We start from the raw sequence: 21,667 nt of genomic DNA on the forward strand, positions 1-21,667 counted from the left end.
GTGTGTGAAGTCTGCCAATCCGCATTGGGCCAGCGTGGTGGACTATTGGCCTAACCCCTCTCATTCTGAGAGGAGACTCGAGCTCAGCAGTGAGCCGTATATGGGTTGATAACGACGAATAGCTGACATGTTTGTACGACTGCAGGTAATGAAGCCGGTGTACCAGGCCGGCATAGAGAAGGGCATGGAGCACGCGGCGGCGGCGGCGGCGGAGCGCGCGCTGGGCCCGCCCACGCCCAACGCCAACGGCAAGCACAAGCACTTGTGATGCTGCCCCCGCCCCGGGACGAGTCTGTGCCGCTCGACCGCATCAGCGTGCCAGAGTAGCGACTTTAGCACAAGTACGTGCCCCGTGTGCCATAGTGGCACTGTTGAAATCCGCCACTGTGGCACGACTCCATGCCACAGAAGCACAAATCTGTACAGCGTGCCGTGCCACCATGGTAAACCCTCATGGCGTCGTGGCACACCTCCGTGCCGCGTCGCCCTATCCGAGTGGCATAGTCACACTGATATGACATTCAACCGTAGTTTAAAGCATCATTATTTATATGTGTGTCGATGCCCTGTGTTCTCACAAACCAGCAATTCTCCCTGTCACAGTGGCGTGATGTGTTGCATATTCTGTGCATGCATGTGTGCACACAGCGGTACATTGAAGATCAACTTTGACATGATTGTGTATCGGTGTAGCACTGCTTCGTCTCCCAGTGGCACGTACCAGTGCTGCTGTGTGGGCCACTCTAGCACAATGTGCCACGGCACGCTCCCATTCAAGTGTTGTGAAGTGAAGTGTTTGTGTGACTTAACAACTGTCAGCAAAGTGTGTCATAGAATCTTAAAGAAATTGTGTTGTTCACCCTTGCCAGTTGTCAAAAACATTTTTTGTAGAAAAATAAATAGAAGGAATATTTTAAGTTTTAGTTATCCAAATTTAAATATAGAAACACAGTTACGGTCAGCTTATATCAAAAAGTGCCACAGACTAGAGAATATGTTTTTTAAACTGTCATCACTTATTTACATAGAACCAAATAGTTTTCATAGACAATTACAAATGTTGCCCCGTTTATTAATTATTATTATTTTTGTTTACGTGTCTCGCACTTGCATAAGTTATATAAATGGCAGCCACATATTATTAAGCAATAATATTAAAACTAGTCAAGATAATTGCTACTTTAAACATTAAAAAACTTCTATAAGAATACTTTGTGATAATATTTAAAATAATACACAATGAAAAAAATATTACATTTTTAATATTAGAATTCGAAATACAATGGAGAAAATATAAAGAAGACTGCACAGATCATGATATTATTATTTCAAAATAATGAATTTATATCATATCATTTTAGAAAGAACAGAAAAAGTTTATACTTAAGAAACACAGAGCAGAAAAAAACATTACAATTAAAATAAATCACACTACAATAATGTTAAACATTATTTTTTCTTATTTCTGACACAGAAACAAATCCAAAAATTGAATATTATTTGTCATTTATTAATGTTCATGGTTAGCCTGATGCTCGTTCATCATTTGCAGATAAAAAATAATATTGACTATTATGTTGTAAATACTTCATTGTTACAATGAGGCTATTCCAACTATTTTGGCTTACTAATATCACTTAAGACTAAAAAAGGTATCTCGAATTTAGTTTTATTCTTTTTTTCTTTTAATTGTCCTAATACAGACAATGTTTAAAATTTGGGGATACCCTAAAAGAACATTCAAAAAATTGTTTTTTTTTTTTGTAAATTATAGCCATTGTAGGAACAATAATGTAGTGAAAAGTAAAATCTTAGCAATAATTGAACTCTTGCTGGTCACCTGTATTATAACTCAAAAACTGCTCATTTAAACATAAATTGTACATTTTATTCAGTTTTTATTAATAATTTCTATGAAGAAATAGCTCAAACATGGCAATAATTGTAATAAAGATGTATTCAGTAATGTGGCTGTAAAATAATTAAGTATTTGGTGATACATGTCTTGCATAACACGATTAGAATTTAAACCACAAATTTCTTCAAAGTAAAGTGAACTTTAATCAGTAGTAATTAGGTCCACTTTACATTGAAGAAAGTTAAGGTTTAAATCTTAATGAATGATTATAAATATAGGGTATAAGTCATGACCCATATACCAATAAAAAGAGTAAAGTAAAGAATCAAGGTTTCAAAATATTATGTGACTGCTGAAAAATGTTTTTTTTTAATATCTGTTTAATTTTATTGTTAAAATCATCAAGTTGTGGCAAAAACACACATATCAACTAAGTTAACAACATTTTAAAATTGTATGTGTATGTAATGACGTCGGGCGGTGTAAATATTTCTTTAAATACATATCAAAATTACTGAAGCAAATATTTTAACATATTTGTAGCTGCTTTTCTATGGCTAAGCGAATTTATTAAAGCATACAAAAGTTTATATAAATATAAACTAACTAAATACGACGCGAAGCGATAAAATATGTAAACAAAGTAGCTTGAGATCAATTTCGCAGAGGTTCGCAACCTTTTTAAAAATTATAATAATTCTTATATGCCTTACTTTTGTTAAGATTTTCAATGTCTGTCTTTAAATTTAAATTATTTATTATACTTAAAATATTAATTGAGTGAAATTTACGAGGCAGTTAGCAAATTTAGAGTTAAAAAGACATAATAATGTTTTTGGTGAATGACCTTTGATCAGGTCACGTTGGCCACATATGCATTGCATATCAAATGCTGTAAATTCAATTTTGATATGTATTTAAAAAAATATTTAGTCTTCCAAGTGTATATAACACTATAACAAAATTAAAAAAAAATTAGGTGGTGTATTGTGTCAGTGGTGAATGGACTATAAAAGAACTCTCAATGTCTGATGCTTGACTACTGAAACATCACTAAGTATTTGAGGCTACTGTAATTTTTTAGTGTTTTGGTATTTTTATACAGTTAAGTGACCTGCAGGGCAATTATGTGTTTCAGTATTAAAAACATGAATCACTTCATCAATTGGCAGTGATATTTCGTTTTAACGATTATCTAATGTGGTTATTTCAATGAAATTATGATATTACCGACATTTTACTACAAGGGGCATTAGTATAGTAATGTAGTAGCAAGTGATAACGTTATTTCAACGAAATATAGTTAATAAATGTCATTTAGTTGATATAACCACGTTGGGTGATTGAAAAGGAAAAATCAATATCACTAGATGTAAAATGATGTATACTCGAAATTTACTTAGATGACTTTTTTACACAACAATAATGGCCGACTATGAATCAAAGACAATCAGTAGGGTTGAGAAGTTAACGGCGGGCATCGGAACGATATCAAGTAGGTATCGTTATAACTGAAATACCTAAACTAAAACATCCGTTACTATACTACGTTATCTTAAAAGGGAACGTATAGTAACGTTTGTCGGTTGTGTGCATTTTAAGAAATTAAATATCACGTGTCACAAACGGTGAACGGTGCACGGTTTATGCCTATGGGTACGCGTGGTTAAGAAATGGGGTAATCTTTTTTTATTATTATTATAAATATACTTAGACAATACAACAATGCGATAACAACGCTCCGCAATCTACTGCGTACGTACGAGTAGGTACGTACGCATCGACAGCAAATCGGCTGGCTACACTTACCTATCTAATACCTATTTTTTATACTTTACAAGTTTTTAACTAGGTACAGGTAATTAACTTACTTCAGGTTGTTTCTCGTTTACGAGACGTTCTGTCGTCATAGTAGGTACAATATTCATGAGTACTGAATTGATTTGATCTAAGCATTTCAAGACTTCTCAGTCAACACACACAAACACACATAATACAAACGACACAATTGTATGAGTATTCGTTACAGAAAATCACTACTAACATAACATAGAACATACACAAAGGTTTTTGAATTTTGGTTTGTTTGTCAACAGACCGCCGAACACGAACTAAAGAAAAAATAGCGTAGCGTCTAGCGAAAGGACCTAAAGTTTCAATATTTTGAAAATACCTATTAACCACGCCACGCGGCTTAGGTTAGAGAGAGATAGCAATTATTTTCCTCGGCACCGGCGGCGGTCGGCAATACAACGTCGCGCAGTTTGTTTGTGACTTTGTATAGATAGATACCTATTATAAGTCGTGACCTGCCTATTTGACCTCTTGGAAAACAGCTGATCGCGCGCATTTTGCAAATTAAATTTACATTGCTAGTTTTTGTTAAAATCTTGATTTGACGATTTTTATTAAAAATCGTATTGAGATAATGTTATCCATACCAGTGTTTGAATAATGCTACTATTCGTAAGATATCTTTTACGCTATAGAATAACGTGAGCATATGTATTGTATAACATTTTTATTAAAAAACTATTTTTTAAAATAAAATGATTATAAAATATTTCATTTTCCCATCTTTAAACTAACAACATATCAATTATTAAAGAATCATTCATTATCATTTATCGATAAGTTAACGCTCGATGTTATTTACCCATCCTTACTTTTCATAGACAATCTAGCGTTACGAAATGTCAAATTGCCGTAATCGTAGTTAAGCTGTGCAAATTAATCTCGTTGTGATTTTGTTTTTCAGAAAATAAATGTGAATAAATCGTAAATTCGGTGTAGTTTTTGGTGTAATTCGTACTGTACGCGTATAATAAAGGATTTAGACACTTTGTTCTTTAGAAATTACGTATAACGTAAGTGAAATATGTGATTTTAGTGACAAAACGGGTTTGTTTTGGTGATTAGACTTCTAAGAAGATTTTTGGTATACATGCATTGTTACTCTGCGGGTAGAGACAGAAAAAATACAACTGACACCTTGATCTAAGACCCGGCATTACAAATATATACTCTCATTTGTTATTCATTAATTCTATGAAATAAATGATAGATAATATTCACAGTAGTAACACAAAGCAAATAGGTTGTCTCGTTAAATTGTAGCCAAACACATTTTTCATACATAATTTAGTAAACCATGAACTGGTTCAAAGGCAACTTAATACAGTTAAATTAAACTTAAAATGAGCTTTCATTTAACATATTATATGACTAAATAACTGATGAGGGTATTTGTATAATATTAATTAACTGTTTATATCTGACATTATATCCCACAGTTGCAATGTGAGAGCTGACAACCTTTACGTTTTCAATTCTGTTGGGTATATTCTTATAACTAGTGCACGATTTTTATTAATTAAGCAAAAAGGGAAGTAGATTATAGAAATATATTAAATAAAAAATATATTATTAATTAATACTCACAATTACAATTTAACTAGGCAACCTATGTGCAATGTGTCAATGTGAATATTTTCTACCATTTATTTCTTATCCCAAATAAATAACAGATGCGTATATATATTACTTATGCTGGATCTTGTACTACCAATGAAAATGGACAGTAAGCCCCAATTCGTACGAGCGTTTTTTTTTTATGGTAGTTAAAAAAGCGTTAAAAAAAGTTTAAGTTTAAGTTTAGTATTAACTTAAATGAAGGTCTATTTCCAACGCCCGAAATTGAAAATGCAACTCTGTTCGAAAAAAAGCGTCGCGTTTTTAAAACGCGGCGTATGAACATATACTAGGGAATGCTGAATCTATTTGAATGCTTTTTAACGACCGTTAAAAAAGCGCTCGTGCGAATGGGGGCTGACGTGAGGTAAGCAATTTGTAAGTGACTGCAAATATTTAGAGGAGTTTCAGTGGTCGAGTGTTTGTCTCGTAAACAAATGACGAATAGTTTTTAATCATTTTAACGTAGATTATAGTGGTTGGTTTTCAGAAATTTTATGGTTAATGGAATGTTGATGGAAATGTTGGTGGAGGAATGTTTTCAATGTTGAGGTCACAAATTATAATGTAGCGGGACATTGAGTGACGTCATATTTTTTGTTTTTATTAATTTATTCAAATCATATAATCGGTATATCGTTTAATTGATTTTTTTATATAATAAATAGTGAGAAACGGTGAAGCCAAATATACTAATTTATCAAGAGTCGATAATTGTTTAAATAACTGTAAAATATTTTTAAAAAGTTGGGTATGGGTATACAAATATACCTTTGCTTTTGTCTATACAATACAGTCCTTTGAAATACAATGTGCTACAGCATGTTATGTGTGTATGTTTTTTTAACTAATTAACAGCTCTGGGTTTCAGTCCTTTCAAGCCTGTAGTCACTATTGTTTATTGTTCCTCATTTTATGTCACAAACTAAAAGCCATGTACAATATATAAATCTGTTAATTAATTCTTCAAGTCTTAATAGAACCTTGAACTACCAAAAATACTATATGCCACAGTCAGGAGTTCAGTCTTTAAATTATTATTAGTATTCCATGTAACTAATATAATATTTCCAGAAAAATATATGTTTTTTTTTAAATGTCACTCAATGTTCTGCAGTTGATTCTTGTGGCCAAATAAATTCTTGTACAGTTATAGACAAATTCTATTTTTAATTGTAGGATATTATCATAGGTTATATTGAATATTGCTTGATTAATCTAACCGGAGCTTGCATGGAACTCATGACAAGAAATGCTGGATTAAATCGCAGCTGGCTGTTATATTGTAAGCACTTGTTACGCTATAAAATGTTCCCCATACATGTACGTGTGGAGGAATATAATGACTATACTAATAGCATTAACAACTGAGTCTTAGGGCCATAAATCATTTCTCTATATCTATCTCGCTTGCACTTATGGGTCTTATGGAGCCGTCTAGTGAAGGGTGTAACAATGAAAGACATATTATCGATAAGTAAAGTTTATTATCGTATCTTGTTCACAAAATTAAAAAAATTAACAATATTTGATTTAATATAATACATATTTCATATTATATAATTATTAACTAAATAAAATTAATCTTCATCTGAGTCTTCATCATCAGAATCTTCGTCTTCTGCCAAATTTATTATATATTAGTATCCATAGTGCGCAACGAGTAACACATGAATGTATTTATTTAATTGCAGTAAACACATTTATAGCAAAAAAAATACGCAATGCAATTACATTAGAAACCGACCAATCAGAATCGTCCAAATCATTATTGACTCATCATTAGCACGTGCGCAGGTAGCCGTTTATCGATAATTAGGGTGCGCAGGTAGGCGCGCTGCACATTCCTATCTTTTTTGACTTTTATGACCGGACGACTCAGATGATAATGCGCATACTATAACATCTATGATTTTAACATCAAAAATCATATCTTGACGAATTAACTAAGTAATATCGAATGTAGTGGAGTCGACGTTTTAACTCGCTTTTAAGCATTGTTCACATTGAGCGTTTTATCTGCCATAAATGCTTCGCTGCAGGCAAACCACATTTCCACGATCGTGTGGTAAAGGGGTGCGGAGTATGATAACAGAAGCGAGGGAGCGAATTTCGGATATGCCTAAGCAATGGATGAAGAAAGCGCTTACCGTCCACTTCTCTCTCAATTCCATCTACCGCCATAACCCTTAATCCTGTACCGCGTGAGACATGTGTAATTTGCCAACAGAAAAGCATTTAAGATACTCTATGGAGTATTTACATTTTGTTATCAAAAAGTGACTGGTCTTGAAAAACAACACGTGACAGTAAATATTTGCTTGTGCGCGCTTGATGAGCCTTTCACTGCCTACAGGTGAATAAAATTATTAGATAATATTCATGTGTGATATTGTACTTTATTAATAAGTAGCGAAGGTTTATATTTAAGTGCCTTTACATGAGATTCTTATGTACTTCTGCTATTAAGGTTTAACAGATGATACGTTTAGTGTGAGCAATGCCTTATCTTGATCGACTATAAATTTTAACTTGTTTTATATACTTTTAGATTAATAAAGCAATAAATTGTATATGTTAAAACACTTAGATTAAATCTTGGTGAGATGAAAAACATACAAATCATGTCAATATCGATGGTTGAACATAAGAATAACTAAGTGTAGATTGAGATCATATTTTCATGTACACGCTGTACCTACCTCCCCCCTTAGACGTCTACGCACCGCTATTACCCTACAGCTATATATAATATCAAGACTAAAGTCAAAATTCATTTATATCAAGTAGACATAGTTTATAAGTTTTGTTTTAAAAAAGCGTGTAAACTAAGTCCACTTGAAATGTTACTCAAATCAACTCAGGTTATATAGTGTTTTAATTTTTATGGTGTTCACTAAAATGAAAAACTTAAATTTACAAGAAAAAAAAGTTACAACAAAACGTAGTCAGTGTAACCGACTATCTAAGATAATGTCTGTAACTATCAACTGCTTATCATGTTAAGTTAGATACCTTCTAGTGTGCTGGTATATAAAAAGAAATGTGTGTCCCACACTACGTTGTTATCGATGGCACTGGTCTTTATGTAATGTAGCACACTATTTCCATTGTCGCGTTATGAAGATTTCCATGGATACCTTTATATTATTAAAAAATGGTACATTTATTATTGTATGTGTTTAAAACACATTAAGAGGAGACAAATTGAGTTCTTTCTTTTTATCGTATTTGTAAGTCGTTTCTTTTCTATTCTCAGTTAATTAGTTATTCTTATGTATAAAAAAATTACTGTATAATACGATTATTATTTTATAAATCTGCACAAAACTTTGTATACTAATCTGAAAAAAGTCAAATCACTTGTTAAGTTGCACTATAACTGTTGGGCGTACTTAATACAGTAATAGCTTAAGAGCCAGTGAATTATTTGTCTGAATAATATATGGCAGTATTTTTTTACATAACAAATGTGTAACACAAATCAGTATTATTTTGTGTTCTTGTAATTTCCTAACGAGTCATTATTTTCTTATATCATGTAACTTTTATGTCTAAATCTAATTAATCGTTCTACCGTCAGCTTCGACCAGACATTTTATCAAATATTTTTGAGAGAATTTCTCTTATAAATATAACAACGTTTTTGCTTAATCTATTATAATCTTGGTTTTCGCTATTTTGTCTACTATAGAAATAATGCAAGCATGCCATTGTAAAGGCATTTTGAAAACGCATCGAAAACCAAGAAAACGTATTGTAACCAAAATACTTGTAACAAAATTCTTCCGTAATTGCTAAAGCTTCTCCCAACAATACTTGATCAATTGTTTGATTAATAAAGCTTTTTGGTAAACAAATAAAAATGAATTTATATTCGCTTGTGATGAATACCAGTTTCCAGTGTCGAAACTATCAAGTCAACATAATATACATAGTTATCTAGACAATAACGTCTTAATCGCAGTAATAAAAAGAAACATCTTTCTAGATATCGACGAAACGATTCGACCCACAAAATACTACGATAGTATTTTTTTCCTTAAAACACTATTTTCACGACTGTGATTAATTATTCAAAAGATTGTAACTGACGAAATCAACAAACAAACAAATCATCCACTGGCTCATAACCTACAATCGCTACTGTGTATAAAAAAATATTTTCGTATACCTAGTAGCATACTCTTTCGTTTCCAAAATCTACATCAAATTGTGTATATAACTCCCGTTTAAAATAAATTAACTATTGTATTTTCTTTTAGTATACCTTATTATTATTACGAAGGTTTTCCTGAATGTGCCAATTGAAAATTGTTCTTTTTTTTTTCAAAAAAAAATAATATCACGATGGGAACAAAACATTTTGAATTATATTTGTTGTAAAGTTCAGAGTTTAATTTCGTTGTTTGTTTAACCTAATCATGATAATAAACGTCCTGTTTGTATTGGACTTTTTAACTGCAATCAACAATTAATATATTTTTTATTTGCGAATTTATTTTTGTAGCTGTGTCCATCTGGTATAATTTATTGATTAAAGATTTACTTTCCTTCATTAATCAGAGGAAATTGATAGATCCTGTTAATTTAAAAAAAATCAGATGTTCATGTAATGTATTATTAATATTGCCTAAATTAAAATGTGAAAAGTATTGCAGCAGTTAATAGATACTTAGAATACATTTTTTTTTGTTAGGGAATACTATAAAGATGATTTTTTTTAATTTTTTTTTGTTTCGTTAGAAACGTTGATAGCAATTAAAACGCCCCATGTAAACATGGCTTAAGTTAATCTGACTGTTTCTTTATCTACTTACCTTTAAACTTTCGTTTTCAATTTCAATACAGGAATTACGTTTTATTATATTATGTATTTAAATAATTTAAGTCAGTTTTAGATTTATGATCGGAATAATTAAAAAAAATATATTATGACTTTTTATAAATGCATGTGTATCTGAACAACATTGAATTGCGAAATGAGAAAAAAACAGATTACTAAAAGTTAATATTTTGTTTTATTTTACATACGTTCATTTATTAAGACTTGTTAGAGTCAAATGTATCTTCCCCGCTCTGCCAGATAAACGGATATGTATGGATGGTCAGGTAAAACATTAAATTTTAATTCTTACATAGCTTTTACAATTTTCTTTCTAATTTTGTTATTTATACTTAGTATGAGTAAGTATAATTAATAACCAAATTAAAAGGAAAATTTAAAAGCTATGTAAGAATTAAAATTTAAAGAATTAATGGTCTACCAAATATTTCTAAAGTAACCATTTGAGAATACAACTGCGGAACCCGGACGGACGAAGGACAACAGACTTGACCAGTTGTTAATGCCTTATTGATTTTGGATCATTATATCTACTACAGAAAAAACACTTTCCGAAGTATAAGGAAGTCAAATGAAAAAAACGTTATTTGAAAAACAATTTAATATTACATTCATAGTATAAAAATAAAAATGTCCACTTTTTATATTAAGGAAGCACATATGTAAGTACCTAATTCATATTTCAAATAATATGTACCTACATAGGTACTGCATGATTGTATCCAATATAAGTAATAAGTAACCTATTATGACATTAAACTTATCATACATAAATAAAAAGCTCTTATTGAGATTTCTGGAACGCAGCCGAAGTCATTTATAATACCTAGTTAAAAAAATAATGATGTGGTTAATAGGTTAATTATACTAATTACTCATTTCCTGAAGAAACCTGCGTACCAGAGAATTTTCTTAATTCTCTGCGTGTGTGAAATCTGCCAATTCACATTGAGCCAGCGTGGTGGACTATTGGCCTAACTAAACCCTGTCAATCTGAGAGGAGACTCGAGCTCAGCAGTGAGCCGAATATGGGTTGATAACGAACGGACGAACGTTCTTACAATTCCTGATTTATAAAATAAATTATTGTACATCACACTCGATAAGACATGATTGGCTTAGTACTCGACGAAATAGCTCTTAATTGTACAGTGCTACGATTGCTTTTTGTCTGCGCTGTAGCTCATTTTCTCTTCACTGTAGCTTAGAGCCACGGCGGTTGCCTGCCGACCCGCGTATTGTGCTGCTAGTTCCATCACCTGCAATAAAAATAATAAATTGTATTTTTGCTCTAGACAGCGGGGTTATTGCTTAAATTAAACCATAGCATCTCGCTTTTTATACAACGCCATCTAGCGGATTTATCAAAGTTCACGCAACAGTTACAAGAACTAAGTATTTGTAGTAGTTTAGTAATATGATACTAGATGGCGCACAAATTATTCGAACTGTTTGCGTTAATGGGCATTTTTTTTTCTTGGACGTTATAACGTAAAAATATCGTCCCTATACCAATAATATATAATTATAATTTTTTATAGAGATATTAGTTAAAGGAATAATAGCCTTCCTAGAGGTCTAGCATGCATGCATGCCACGGGATAACTAGACCAAACATACCGATTCTGCGTGGCGGCAATAATAAATGGCATATTAGTTATTGGTACCTACATAAGATGAAGATAGCGGTGAAATGAAACTTACAGAATCTGCTATGTGATCCACCTGCGAGCCCAGTTCACTTAGGTTGCCTGTTGCTCTGAAAATTATTATGATAATTTATATTTTTTAACAGCTGTCATACAATCCATCTTCTATGTGGATAAAAAGATGGTTCTCAGCATTTCTGAATGAAGTTAGAGAAATCGGAATACCTATAATCTACCAATTAAAGGTATCTTTCATTGGTAGATTATAGGTTTTGATAATTTTATATAGGCACTTTCATTAATCAAATGAATAATGATCACAATAGCCCGAAAGGGTGACTTATTGTACCTACATTCTTTCAATAGCTACAAGTAGTACAAATATTAAAATGAGGTAGGTAAGTTTAACGTCTGTGGCGGATTTGCTATCAGGCTGTAGGCTGCTGCAATGCAGCCTTCAGCCTAGGTAAGTAGCAAGAAAACATCGTTTTACAACATAGAGAAAACGAGCATGAAAATTAAAATTTAACATTTTATACGCTGATGCATTTTATAAATATGTTGTTATATACAGGGTGATTCGGTCTTTAGTGCGGATATTTTTTTTCGTGGTTCTGTATCATTAATAGAATATAAATCTACAAACAGTTCGATACATTTTATGTAATTTTTTTTTTTAATTTATGTCTCTAAAATAACAAAATAATGTACATATTATTACTAAACAAGATATATTCAGCTTAAAAGTGATCTGGTGACGTTCTTTAGGTATCAAACGAAAATAAAATAAACGCACAATAGGGTGACCCTAAAATTCTGTTCAAAAGTAAATAACTTTAGCTAACGATAATTTTGTTATTTTTGAGTTAAAAAAAAAAGAAAAAATACGTGATCATTAAATTTTGTTTATGTACAAAATATAGAAATATCCGCACTAAAAAAATTTTCTTCCTGTATACAGGCAGGTATACGCAGTGGCGTAGCTAGGTAACCAAGGGCCCTGGTGCAAATGAAAAAAATGAAACCTCCAACCTACTCGTACTATCTCAACTTTTTAGGTACGGTTTTATCAAGTAAAAATATTAAATATCCTTGTACAAATATATCTTTTAAACATAAAAATTTAACCGACTTCAAAGACGTATTTCAGTTAATTTGATTTTAACACAATATTACTAAAGCGATTTTCATGAAAATTAAATGGGACCAATCGGAAGTATAGGTACTCTTCCAAATAAAAAAAATATTTTCAGATTGGTTAAGAAATGACGTTTTCATAACTTCATTTTGTAACAAACATTAAAAAAAACATACGCGTCGAATTGAGAACCTCCTCCTTTTTAACCGACTTCAAAAAGGAGGAGGTTCTCAATTCGGTTCGGTTCGTTTTAAAATTTTTCCAAGATCAGTTCGGTGTTGATCTTCTGGTGAGGATTCAAGGGCCCCCTGAGCTTGAGGGTCCCGGGGCATTGCACCGCCTAGCCCCTGGGTATACGCCTTTGGGAAAGTAGTTGCCATTTTTTTTTTGTTTTGTGTATAACCAGCAATGGGCATGGCTTATAGATGGACGTCGGCGTCCTAAGGTATTGGAATGGCGACCCCGCAGTGGAAAGCGCAGTGTTGGTCGACCCCCAACTAGGTGGACCGAAGACATCAAGCTCAAGACCATGACGCTGCTGACAATGATGATGATGAACCTCACCTAGCGTAACACCACACAAGCAGCATGCCCACACAGCCAATGGCCGCCGTCTGCGCCAGCACCACCACAGTCTGCAGGCCCAGCACTCCGGCCAGCACCGACAGCAGGTAGCAGAGCAGCGCCAGCGCGCACAGCACCGCCAGCGGACCTAGCTTGCGGAGCAGATTCTTTTCCGCATTGTATTGTCTGTACTGTTCGAACTGATCCTCTAGTTCCTGAAATTGAGAAATATTTATTGAAATTTAAATATATTGGCCATCTTTTAATCAAGGTTAAATCAGTAACACAAAAAACACCTGAAAAAAAATAATGATCACGCGAAAAATTACCATGAAAGCAAAATCGAGCCGAGATATCCCAGTGGATATAACCTTTCAGATATGTGCATTTTAGAAAATTAAATAACACGAACTAAGAATTTTCGTAATTCTCTACGTGTGTGAAGTCTGCCAATTCGCATTGGACCCTCTCACTCTGAGATTTGACATTAGCGTAATATGGGTTGTTATGATGATGATGAAAGTAAGGCATTTATGAAGTTTACACTGTGTTGATTTTGGGAGCTAGCAGGTTTCAAGAGACCCGACCCTCGACTGTCCAAGTAAAACTTAACCATCTTCCAAAACTAGCCCTTTCAGCCAGCAGCCAAGTGGCACGTCGATTCTCTTTCTACTATCTCAAACGCTTCGAAAACTAGAAAAATGTATGGCAATGACAGATCTTGATCACTTAACCTGTCGATAGCAAATGTCATTTGTATACATTTTTCTAGTTTTCTTGACATACATTTTCAGGGGCTGTTGTATTTAAATATTACTTAATTAATTCTTATATTACCTTGGTCAACTTAATGCTGTATGTCTCTGATAAGCTATCTCCTCCCATTTTCTTCTTAGAGTGGAAGCTGTGCAGCGCCTTGTCCCTCGCGCGCCGATGCTCCTCCTCCAGGAGTTGGGGCTGCAGGTACGGTTTGCTGCCGCCGGCCAGCTCCTCCATTATTGTCTCGTACACTTCCTTAGCCTCCGCCACTGCTGACAGGTTGTTTGCTTCTGCTGTCGCCTGTTATAAACGGAACTGTGTTTTGAAAACTCATTTGAATTACATATTTATAAATTAACCTGTATAATAGTCGGAAAAATTGTACCTATAAATAAACTAGCGGACCCGCTCAAGCTTCGCTTTGACTTATTAATTTATTTATTGGCACTTCTTCCCTATCCCTACCCTACCCCTACCCTACCCCTACCCTACTTCTACCCTACCCCTACCCTACCCCTACCCTACCCCTACCCTACGCCTACACTACGCCTACCATACCCCTACCCTACCCCTACCCTACCCCTACCCTACGCCTACCCTACGCCTACCATACCCCTACCCTACCCCTACCCTAATTACATATTTATAAATTAACCTGCATAATAGTTGGAAAAATTGTACCTATAAATAAATGAGTGAATGAAGAATTTGTATGTGCAGATGAGGACTCAATTTGTATTTTTCTATTCGTATGAGTAGGTAGTGATAAGAAATCAGCTTTTATTTTTTAAATGGCGGCAGTTAAAAAAAAAAATACCGACCGAATTGAGAACCTTCTCCTTTTTGAAGTCGGTTAAAAAAGAAGCTCTCCTCCGCTTGTGAGGCTTTAGAGTGCTCAAACAACCGGTGATCATTAAAGTGTGAAACCTCCTAACAATACGCGCCATTTCAGGGATTACATGTCTGCTATATCTGACCCTTGATTCAATCAACCTCTTAACAATCCTCAAAGCATCTTATGGTGTTGCATGTTGGTCGAAGCGTTTCGCTATATGACCATTGACATATACAGCTCGAAATAATAAAGTCCACTAAGGTCTTACTCGTAAGTAAGGTCCAAGTATTTTACTTTATTTTACTTTATATTCGTGTGGGACAGTAATATTAATAAGCTATGAACCTTACCTCTAAAATAGTTTTAGGTTCAGGTAAACTGGACCCGTTGAAAATGTTCATGTAAGACTTGAAGTACAGCCAGAGATCCTTCGATTTTAACTTTTGTCCGCCGATCCTTTTGAGTATCAAGTTCTCTGGTGCGAGCAGCATTGGCACGAACTGTCTGAGGGAATTCTTGAAATCTTGGCTTATGTCTGAAAAAATTGTATTTGGGTTTATAAAAAAAAATAAAAGAAATCATGACATGCAACTTAGCTAGAAACTCTTTTTACGTGTTTTTCGAAGGGTTAACAGGTGACTGACGAATGGTGGAATGATTTTTCATATTCTCTAAGTCGGGAGAAATATAAAAAAATACGCTTTTTAATTTGACGGTAGAGGTTCGAGAAGGCGTCTGAGTGTGTCAACTTTTGTTCACACACAAACATCCAAGAAGAACTGGTAGAATAACTATAGTAAACAATCATATGTAATATAGGTGTGTTAACTTACCAGAAAGCTTTCCATTAAATTCAGGGTTGGTAGCGACCTTCAGGCCGGGATGCGGCATCAAGAAGCAGGCCAGCTCTTCGAAGCAGCTCGCTATGTGCTTCCTTAGGGACTGCAGCTCGTGGTGCTGACCTTCGTGGACCTGACAACATCAACCACAATAGAGTCGGTGTTGAAAATACCAGCCACGCAAGATATCTCGTAGCGAAAAAAATCATTATAGTCGAATAGCATTCGTTGCAATGGGACGCAGGAGTTGGTCGTTCTCTCTCGTCGGAGATATTTTATTGATCCATTCTAGGCCTGCCTATCACTAACCTCTATGCTAGGATTATAAAATCCTGGTTATGAAATATGAGGTGTCTCTTCTTAATGAGATTCTCAGTAGGAGTCGGAAGTTGGTGGTTACATTCCGTTCCTAGAGCACATTTTAAGCCGTCGTTCTCGGTTATGATCGGTTAACTAGTAGTGAGCTACTTATCACAGATCTTTTAGATTAAAAGCACTTTTGTGACGTCAAAATTGAATGTACCACCGATTAGAAAGGCAGGTTCTGCTGAGCCACTTCTCAGCACTGTTCTGTTACAGATTATGGTCCTCGACTATCAGTCTCAAAGTTCCGGGGTATCAGAATACCTAACATCAGGTGAGCTACCTGTTCCACCAACTTCTAGTGTTACTCTAATGAGATCCCATTGTCATCACCGTGAGTCTTTTGTCGAGCAGTTCCCGTCCCCCCTCCGCGCCGTACGCGTGTTCGTAAGGGAAGCTCCAGTCGCGCACCAGCAGCTGCAGCCGCTGGAAGGGCTTGCCGCCGCTGCTCTCCTGCGCCAGACGCCCGTAGTCTGTGAATAACTGTAACAAACAATACATTTAAATCCTCTAACAACCTCCATAATACCAATAGTGATTTTGTGGGTTTTCCGGATTGCCTATTTCTTTATTAAAGCTCAACAACAGCCCTTCTTTGAAGTACATATTCTTCTTCTTTTCTCATCTGCTTTTATCATATTATGTTACAATTGGTAATGCCAGAAAACGAGCGCGCGTAGGCCGTTAAGTGCGCTAGCCGCGCTGGGACTCAAAATTCCCGGCTTCATCAAACAGGCGTTCATTTTTGTTTAAACCAGTGGCCTACTATAATAATCGCAAAACAGTGAGATGCAGTGGAAAAGATAATTTTACTCTAAATCGTACTTACGACGTTTACTCCTTCACAACACTTTACTACTTTTTAACCGACTTCAAAGAAAACGGAGGAGGTTCTCAATTCGACGCGTATGTTTTTTTAATGTTTGTTACCTCATAACTCCGTCATTTCTTAACCAATTTTGAAAATTCTTTTCTTGTTTGAAAGAGTATACTTCCAGATTGGTCTAATTTAATTTTCATGAAAATCGATTCAATAATTTTGTTTAAAATAGTAGTCCGCTTAAACTGTAAAAAGTGCTAACCTGTAAGTGCTGCAAGTCGTCCTCCTCAATGTTTTGCGACAAGTTGTAGATCTGCACCGACGACAGCATGGTGGACAGCGCGAATATGGTCGCGTTGTCGCGCACCGTGGACTCGCTATCAAACGTGCCCTGAGTGTCCATCAGGTACACCACTACCTGCAACATGTAGTTAGTGATATCGGTTATTAGTGATATAAATCGCTTGAGTCTTGAGGACTCATCAAGTTATTTATACAGCGCAGTACAGGGTGAGATGAGGTGCGGACGACAATACACGCGCCTGCCACCTGCTCATCTGTCACAACCAGTGCCGGGTTAAGATAACTTGATGGCATAAGCAATCTTCCCCTGTGGGGAAACTTGATGGCAACTTGATGGCATAAGCAACCTTCCCCTGTGGGGGCCCCTACTCATAATAAAATATAAATCATGACCAAACCGAACGTCAACCTCAAATTAAAAAGCGCGAATTTTGAAACTATGTCTCAATTTTCATGTGCTTGTTTTTGTTTTAGCCGTCTCTGTTGCACCCCTTGACGGGATGCTTTAAGCAAATGCTTAAATAGCTTAAAGCTGATCCAGGAATGGTTTAAAAGCCTTTGTCATCATATCCCTGTCATCGCAACGGAGGACCTCAGTTCCACAAGTATCCAACAGAGGGGGCTAGTGTATAATGTCTCATTCAAATAGGAAGATGATGACCCACCTTCTCCCCACTATCAAGGGTGGCCTTGAAGGGCTGCGACCACAGCAGCAGGCCGGCCGTGTCGCGCTCGGAGCCGCCGCGCCAGCTGAATCCGCTCAATGGCTCGTTCTCCGCGCCCATCCACTCGCCGCTGCCGCCCAGGTTGTACTGGAAACCAGCAAAATTAACCCTTATCACAGAAGGTTCACTCCGCAACATCATTAACAAAAAGAGACTCTTGGCAAGACACATCAAACTGCAATTTCGTTCACACAAGGCCAACTACCTAAAGACTACCCTTGAGTTGCATACGTAGTGAAAAAAGTACCTACCTATAAGAACACTAAAGAATCAAACTAAAAACATTGCCGCTAGTCATCAGAGTCAACGTGTTTTGGCGATTCTTGTTTCTTGGTGGTGTCGAGTTGACATGCTGACGGAGTTTATCTATCTACAATTCCACTTACACCATACGCCGTTACTCAGAACTTCATAGACAGATAAGTAATTAGAAAAGTTATTGGTGTGACTATACATATAATCGCTCTGGTTCAATAAGTACGGGGTACCTACTAACCTTATGCTGCATGTACCGGAGGAAGAAGTCGAGCAAGAACGACTTGCCCTTCCTGAAGGCGCCAGCCACTGAGATGACGACAACGGAGCGATCCTTGATATCCTCGCGCAGCAGCAGCGCCTCCAGCGCTTCTACATCAAGGGAGAACGTGTGGTCTTCTCCCGGGGTCACCACTTGGACCCCACGGCCTGACTTCAAGTCCTCCATGTCCTATTTGTCTGTGACGATTCATGAAAAAATGTTATTATAAATAACAAGGAAAGTGAGCAGGAAAGTTGTGTGGCCATGCTACTTGTCCTGCCACGAATATTCGTGAAAATATTTTTGGAAACATTTCCGCGAGTAGGTACGTACAGCAGTGTGTGGCCTGATTCTGCTTTTAACACTCGTCGATGAAATAATCGCCTATAACAAGTCTTGTTCGAATTTTAACTTTAATTGTATGGGATCCCAAAAGTAAATGTCACTCGCGATTGAACTTGATGCTAAGAGCCGATGTTACATCATGCATTTTTATAAATTTAATATTTTTACTTGATAAATCTTAACCAGTTTAGATATTATTGGGGCCCATTTTTTAATTTGCACCTGGGCCCTTGGTTACCTAGCTACGCCACTGGCTTTACCCTACCCTATCCTTCATCTATATATTTGCGTATTCAGTAAAATTTTTAATTTCTCGCTTTAATGGTAGTAAAACAATGGTAGTACTTACCTCGATACTCACAGTATACTTAGGTAGATATAATTTAGTGTTTGCACGTATATTTAGGTAGATATAATTTAGTGTTTGCACGTGTTATGGACATGCAAAGGGAAACTGTCGACTAAGTATAATATTCTGACGAAGGTGCAGCAATAGCGACCTCTTGCTAAAAAAACTAAACGCGTAATATATTACTACTTGAATTAATAATCTAATTCGAATTTGAAATATATATAGGTACATCTTCAGAAATATCAGACGGATTTATTTTTAATCTGATTGTTTAAGTGACGTATGCTCCTTAATGAGACTTTTGCGGTGGCTCCGGGGAATTTGGACGAGCGCAGATGAACCGCCTGATGGGGCTCGAAGGGCTCTCTAAGGGCGTCTCCTCTGAGACACAGACCTCTGCTTAGAGAGCCGTTCTGGTAGGGTGTTTTGGTTTGGCTTGAGTGTATCAGTCCGAGCACCCCTGAGATCGTGAGTTAAAAACTAACGTCTGGGTGACGTCAGATATCAGGGATCTAGTCTACGCCGGCGAAGAAGCTATGCAGCTTGAGTTTATGTTTATTTAAATTCAAGTTCGATTTTAAATTCAAACTCAAGCGATCAACTCTAGCGGAAAGAAACTGCGAATTAGTTCGGAATGACAAGGTATTGTATGCACACATGAGTAATTCAACTTTAAGTAATTTTTATTACATTCAAGGAACCAGTATACCTTGACCTAATGACATTGCTAAGTAGAACTCGATACGATACTAATTTATAAATGCGAAAGTACTTAAGTCTGTCTTCTACGTATCTACCTTTTCACGGCAAAATCGCCGATTTTGATGAGTTTTTTATAGAGATAAAATGATTAGGTACGTACTTTCTATACAGGCTATAGACTGCGCTTTCTAGTGCGGGTGCCATTCCAGGACCTTGAGACCCCCACGTCCATCGGCTCTTCGAACTATGGTACTTGGGTGCCTACTTTGTATTATTTGTTATTTTACCTTGAAGGAACTGTTTTGTAATATATGGCAATACAGAGAAACTTATTAAACACTAAATAAAAAGTCCAAGAACATTAGAGGAATCGAACCTGGGTCGTCTCGTCGTGTATGATTCTCAGTGACAAAGCATGTATAGGTAATTATGTTGTAATATTATTAGCAATACCTAAGTAGGCAATTATAAATTAATTCTACACAATGGTAAATATATGTATAGGTAGGTAGGTACTTCGGTACCAACTTATAATATGTAGGTAGGTAAGTGTCCACCTTGAATTTAAATAGAAATATAATTTACGACCAACGGAATTAAGTAAATTAACAAAAACTGACCATTATTAACAACATTGTGTTATAGCTACCAACTCTATCGCTAAGTTAACACTTCTATAAATTGATACACAGTGAGATTCATTGAGATGATGCATCTATTAATTCATTTCATCACTGACTCTTCATTATTAGTATTACTATTAGACCATTCAAAAATAAACAATGCTGGAATATCGCGGGCTACAAGCAAACAAAAAAATGATCAACACTCACTTTAGTTTATGCTTCGATTAAAGGAGAAAGTGATTACTACAGCTCTATTTCATTACTCATTAAGATGATATTCGCGTGTTAGCGTTGCTCACGCTCGGGAGCGCCGTTCGTACTAAAACGTAATACAACAAGTATAGAGAAGGCTGTATGATGTCATGCCGTCATGTCCGAGCTCCGAGCGTACGGGGCGGTGATATCATACTGGCCTCCAGCATTACATTATGTAGATAGTCTTTGGTAGTTGGTACTGGCGAACAGTGGCGTAGCCAGGCGTGGGCGAACAGGGCCGCCCGTAGCCTCGCGCTAAAGGAAGCCTTGAGGGGTAATTTTGACTTAACTAACTCTAAAAAACTCAATTAATTGGTGTGATCACAATCATTCGAATTGCGCAAATTGTCGATAATTTTCTTCTTGATATTGTGCACAATTCATAATATCCTCATATAGAACTTGTAACTCTGTAGTTTATTGTTACAGATTGAGACCTATTTTACATTTATTTTAATATATAACTTGGATTTTTTGTGCCTCTTTGAAATGTAGACGGTTTGGCGTTTGGGTAGAACGATGGAAGCTGCATTGAAGTATTCTGCAACCACTACATCGTCATATAACTTACATGATGTTTGATGTAAGAGAAAACATGATGTGTGATGATTTTTTCATGATGATCGAATTGTCCATGATATGCCATGGTTTTGGTAGATTTTTTAGCAGTACTGAACGGTACGGTACTGAAAAAAATGAC

General features: G+C 35.6%; 2 protein-coding genes across 2 annotated transcripts in view; one reads left to right on the forward strand and one right to left on the reverse strand.

The window, feature by feature from the left end:
• The window catches only part of LOC112050540 (atlastin), a 31,640-nt gene extending 21,299 nt beyond the window's left edge, over positions 1 to 10,341 (forward strand). The window contains 1 exon segment of the mRNA XM_052888163.1: positions 146 to 10,341. Coding sequence (XP_052744123.1) covers positions 146 to 268 — 123 coding nt within the window. The 3' untranslated portion in view covers positions 269 to 10,341.
• A 417-nt stretch (positions 10,342 to 10,758) lies between these two features.
• LOC112050539 (atlastin) lies at positions 10,759 to 21,112 on the reverse strand. Its single transcript, XM_024088827.2, has 11 exons — positions 20,920 to 21,112; positions 18,667 to 18,884; positions 18,111 to 18,257; positions 17,405 to 17,560; positions 16,656 to 16,805; positions 15,954 to 16,092; positions 15,471 to 15,655; positions 14,364 to 14,585; positions 13,527 to 13,741; positions 11,880 to 11,934; positions 10,759 to 11,434 (listed from the first exon to the last, which is right to left on the reverse strand). The coding sequence occupies exons 2-11, from the start codon at positions 18,871 to 18,873 to the stop codon at positions 11,330 to 11,332; spliced, it is 1,581 nt and encodes a 526-aa protein (XP_023944595.1). The 5' UTR covers positions 18,874 to 18,884; positions 20,920 to 21,112; the 3' UTR covers positions 10,759 to 11,329.
• Positions 21,113 to 21,667: the final 555 nt, after the last annotated feature.

The sequence above is a fragment of the Bicyclus anynana genome, chromosome 21, assembly GCF_947172395.1.
Source record: "Bicyclus anynana chromosome 21, ilBicAnyn1.1, whole genome shotgun sequence".
NCBI classification, from domain to species: Eukaryota; Metazoa; Arthropoda; class Insecta; order Lepidoptera; family Nymphalidae; genus Bicyclus; species Bicyclus anynana.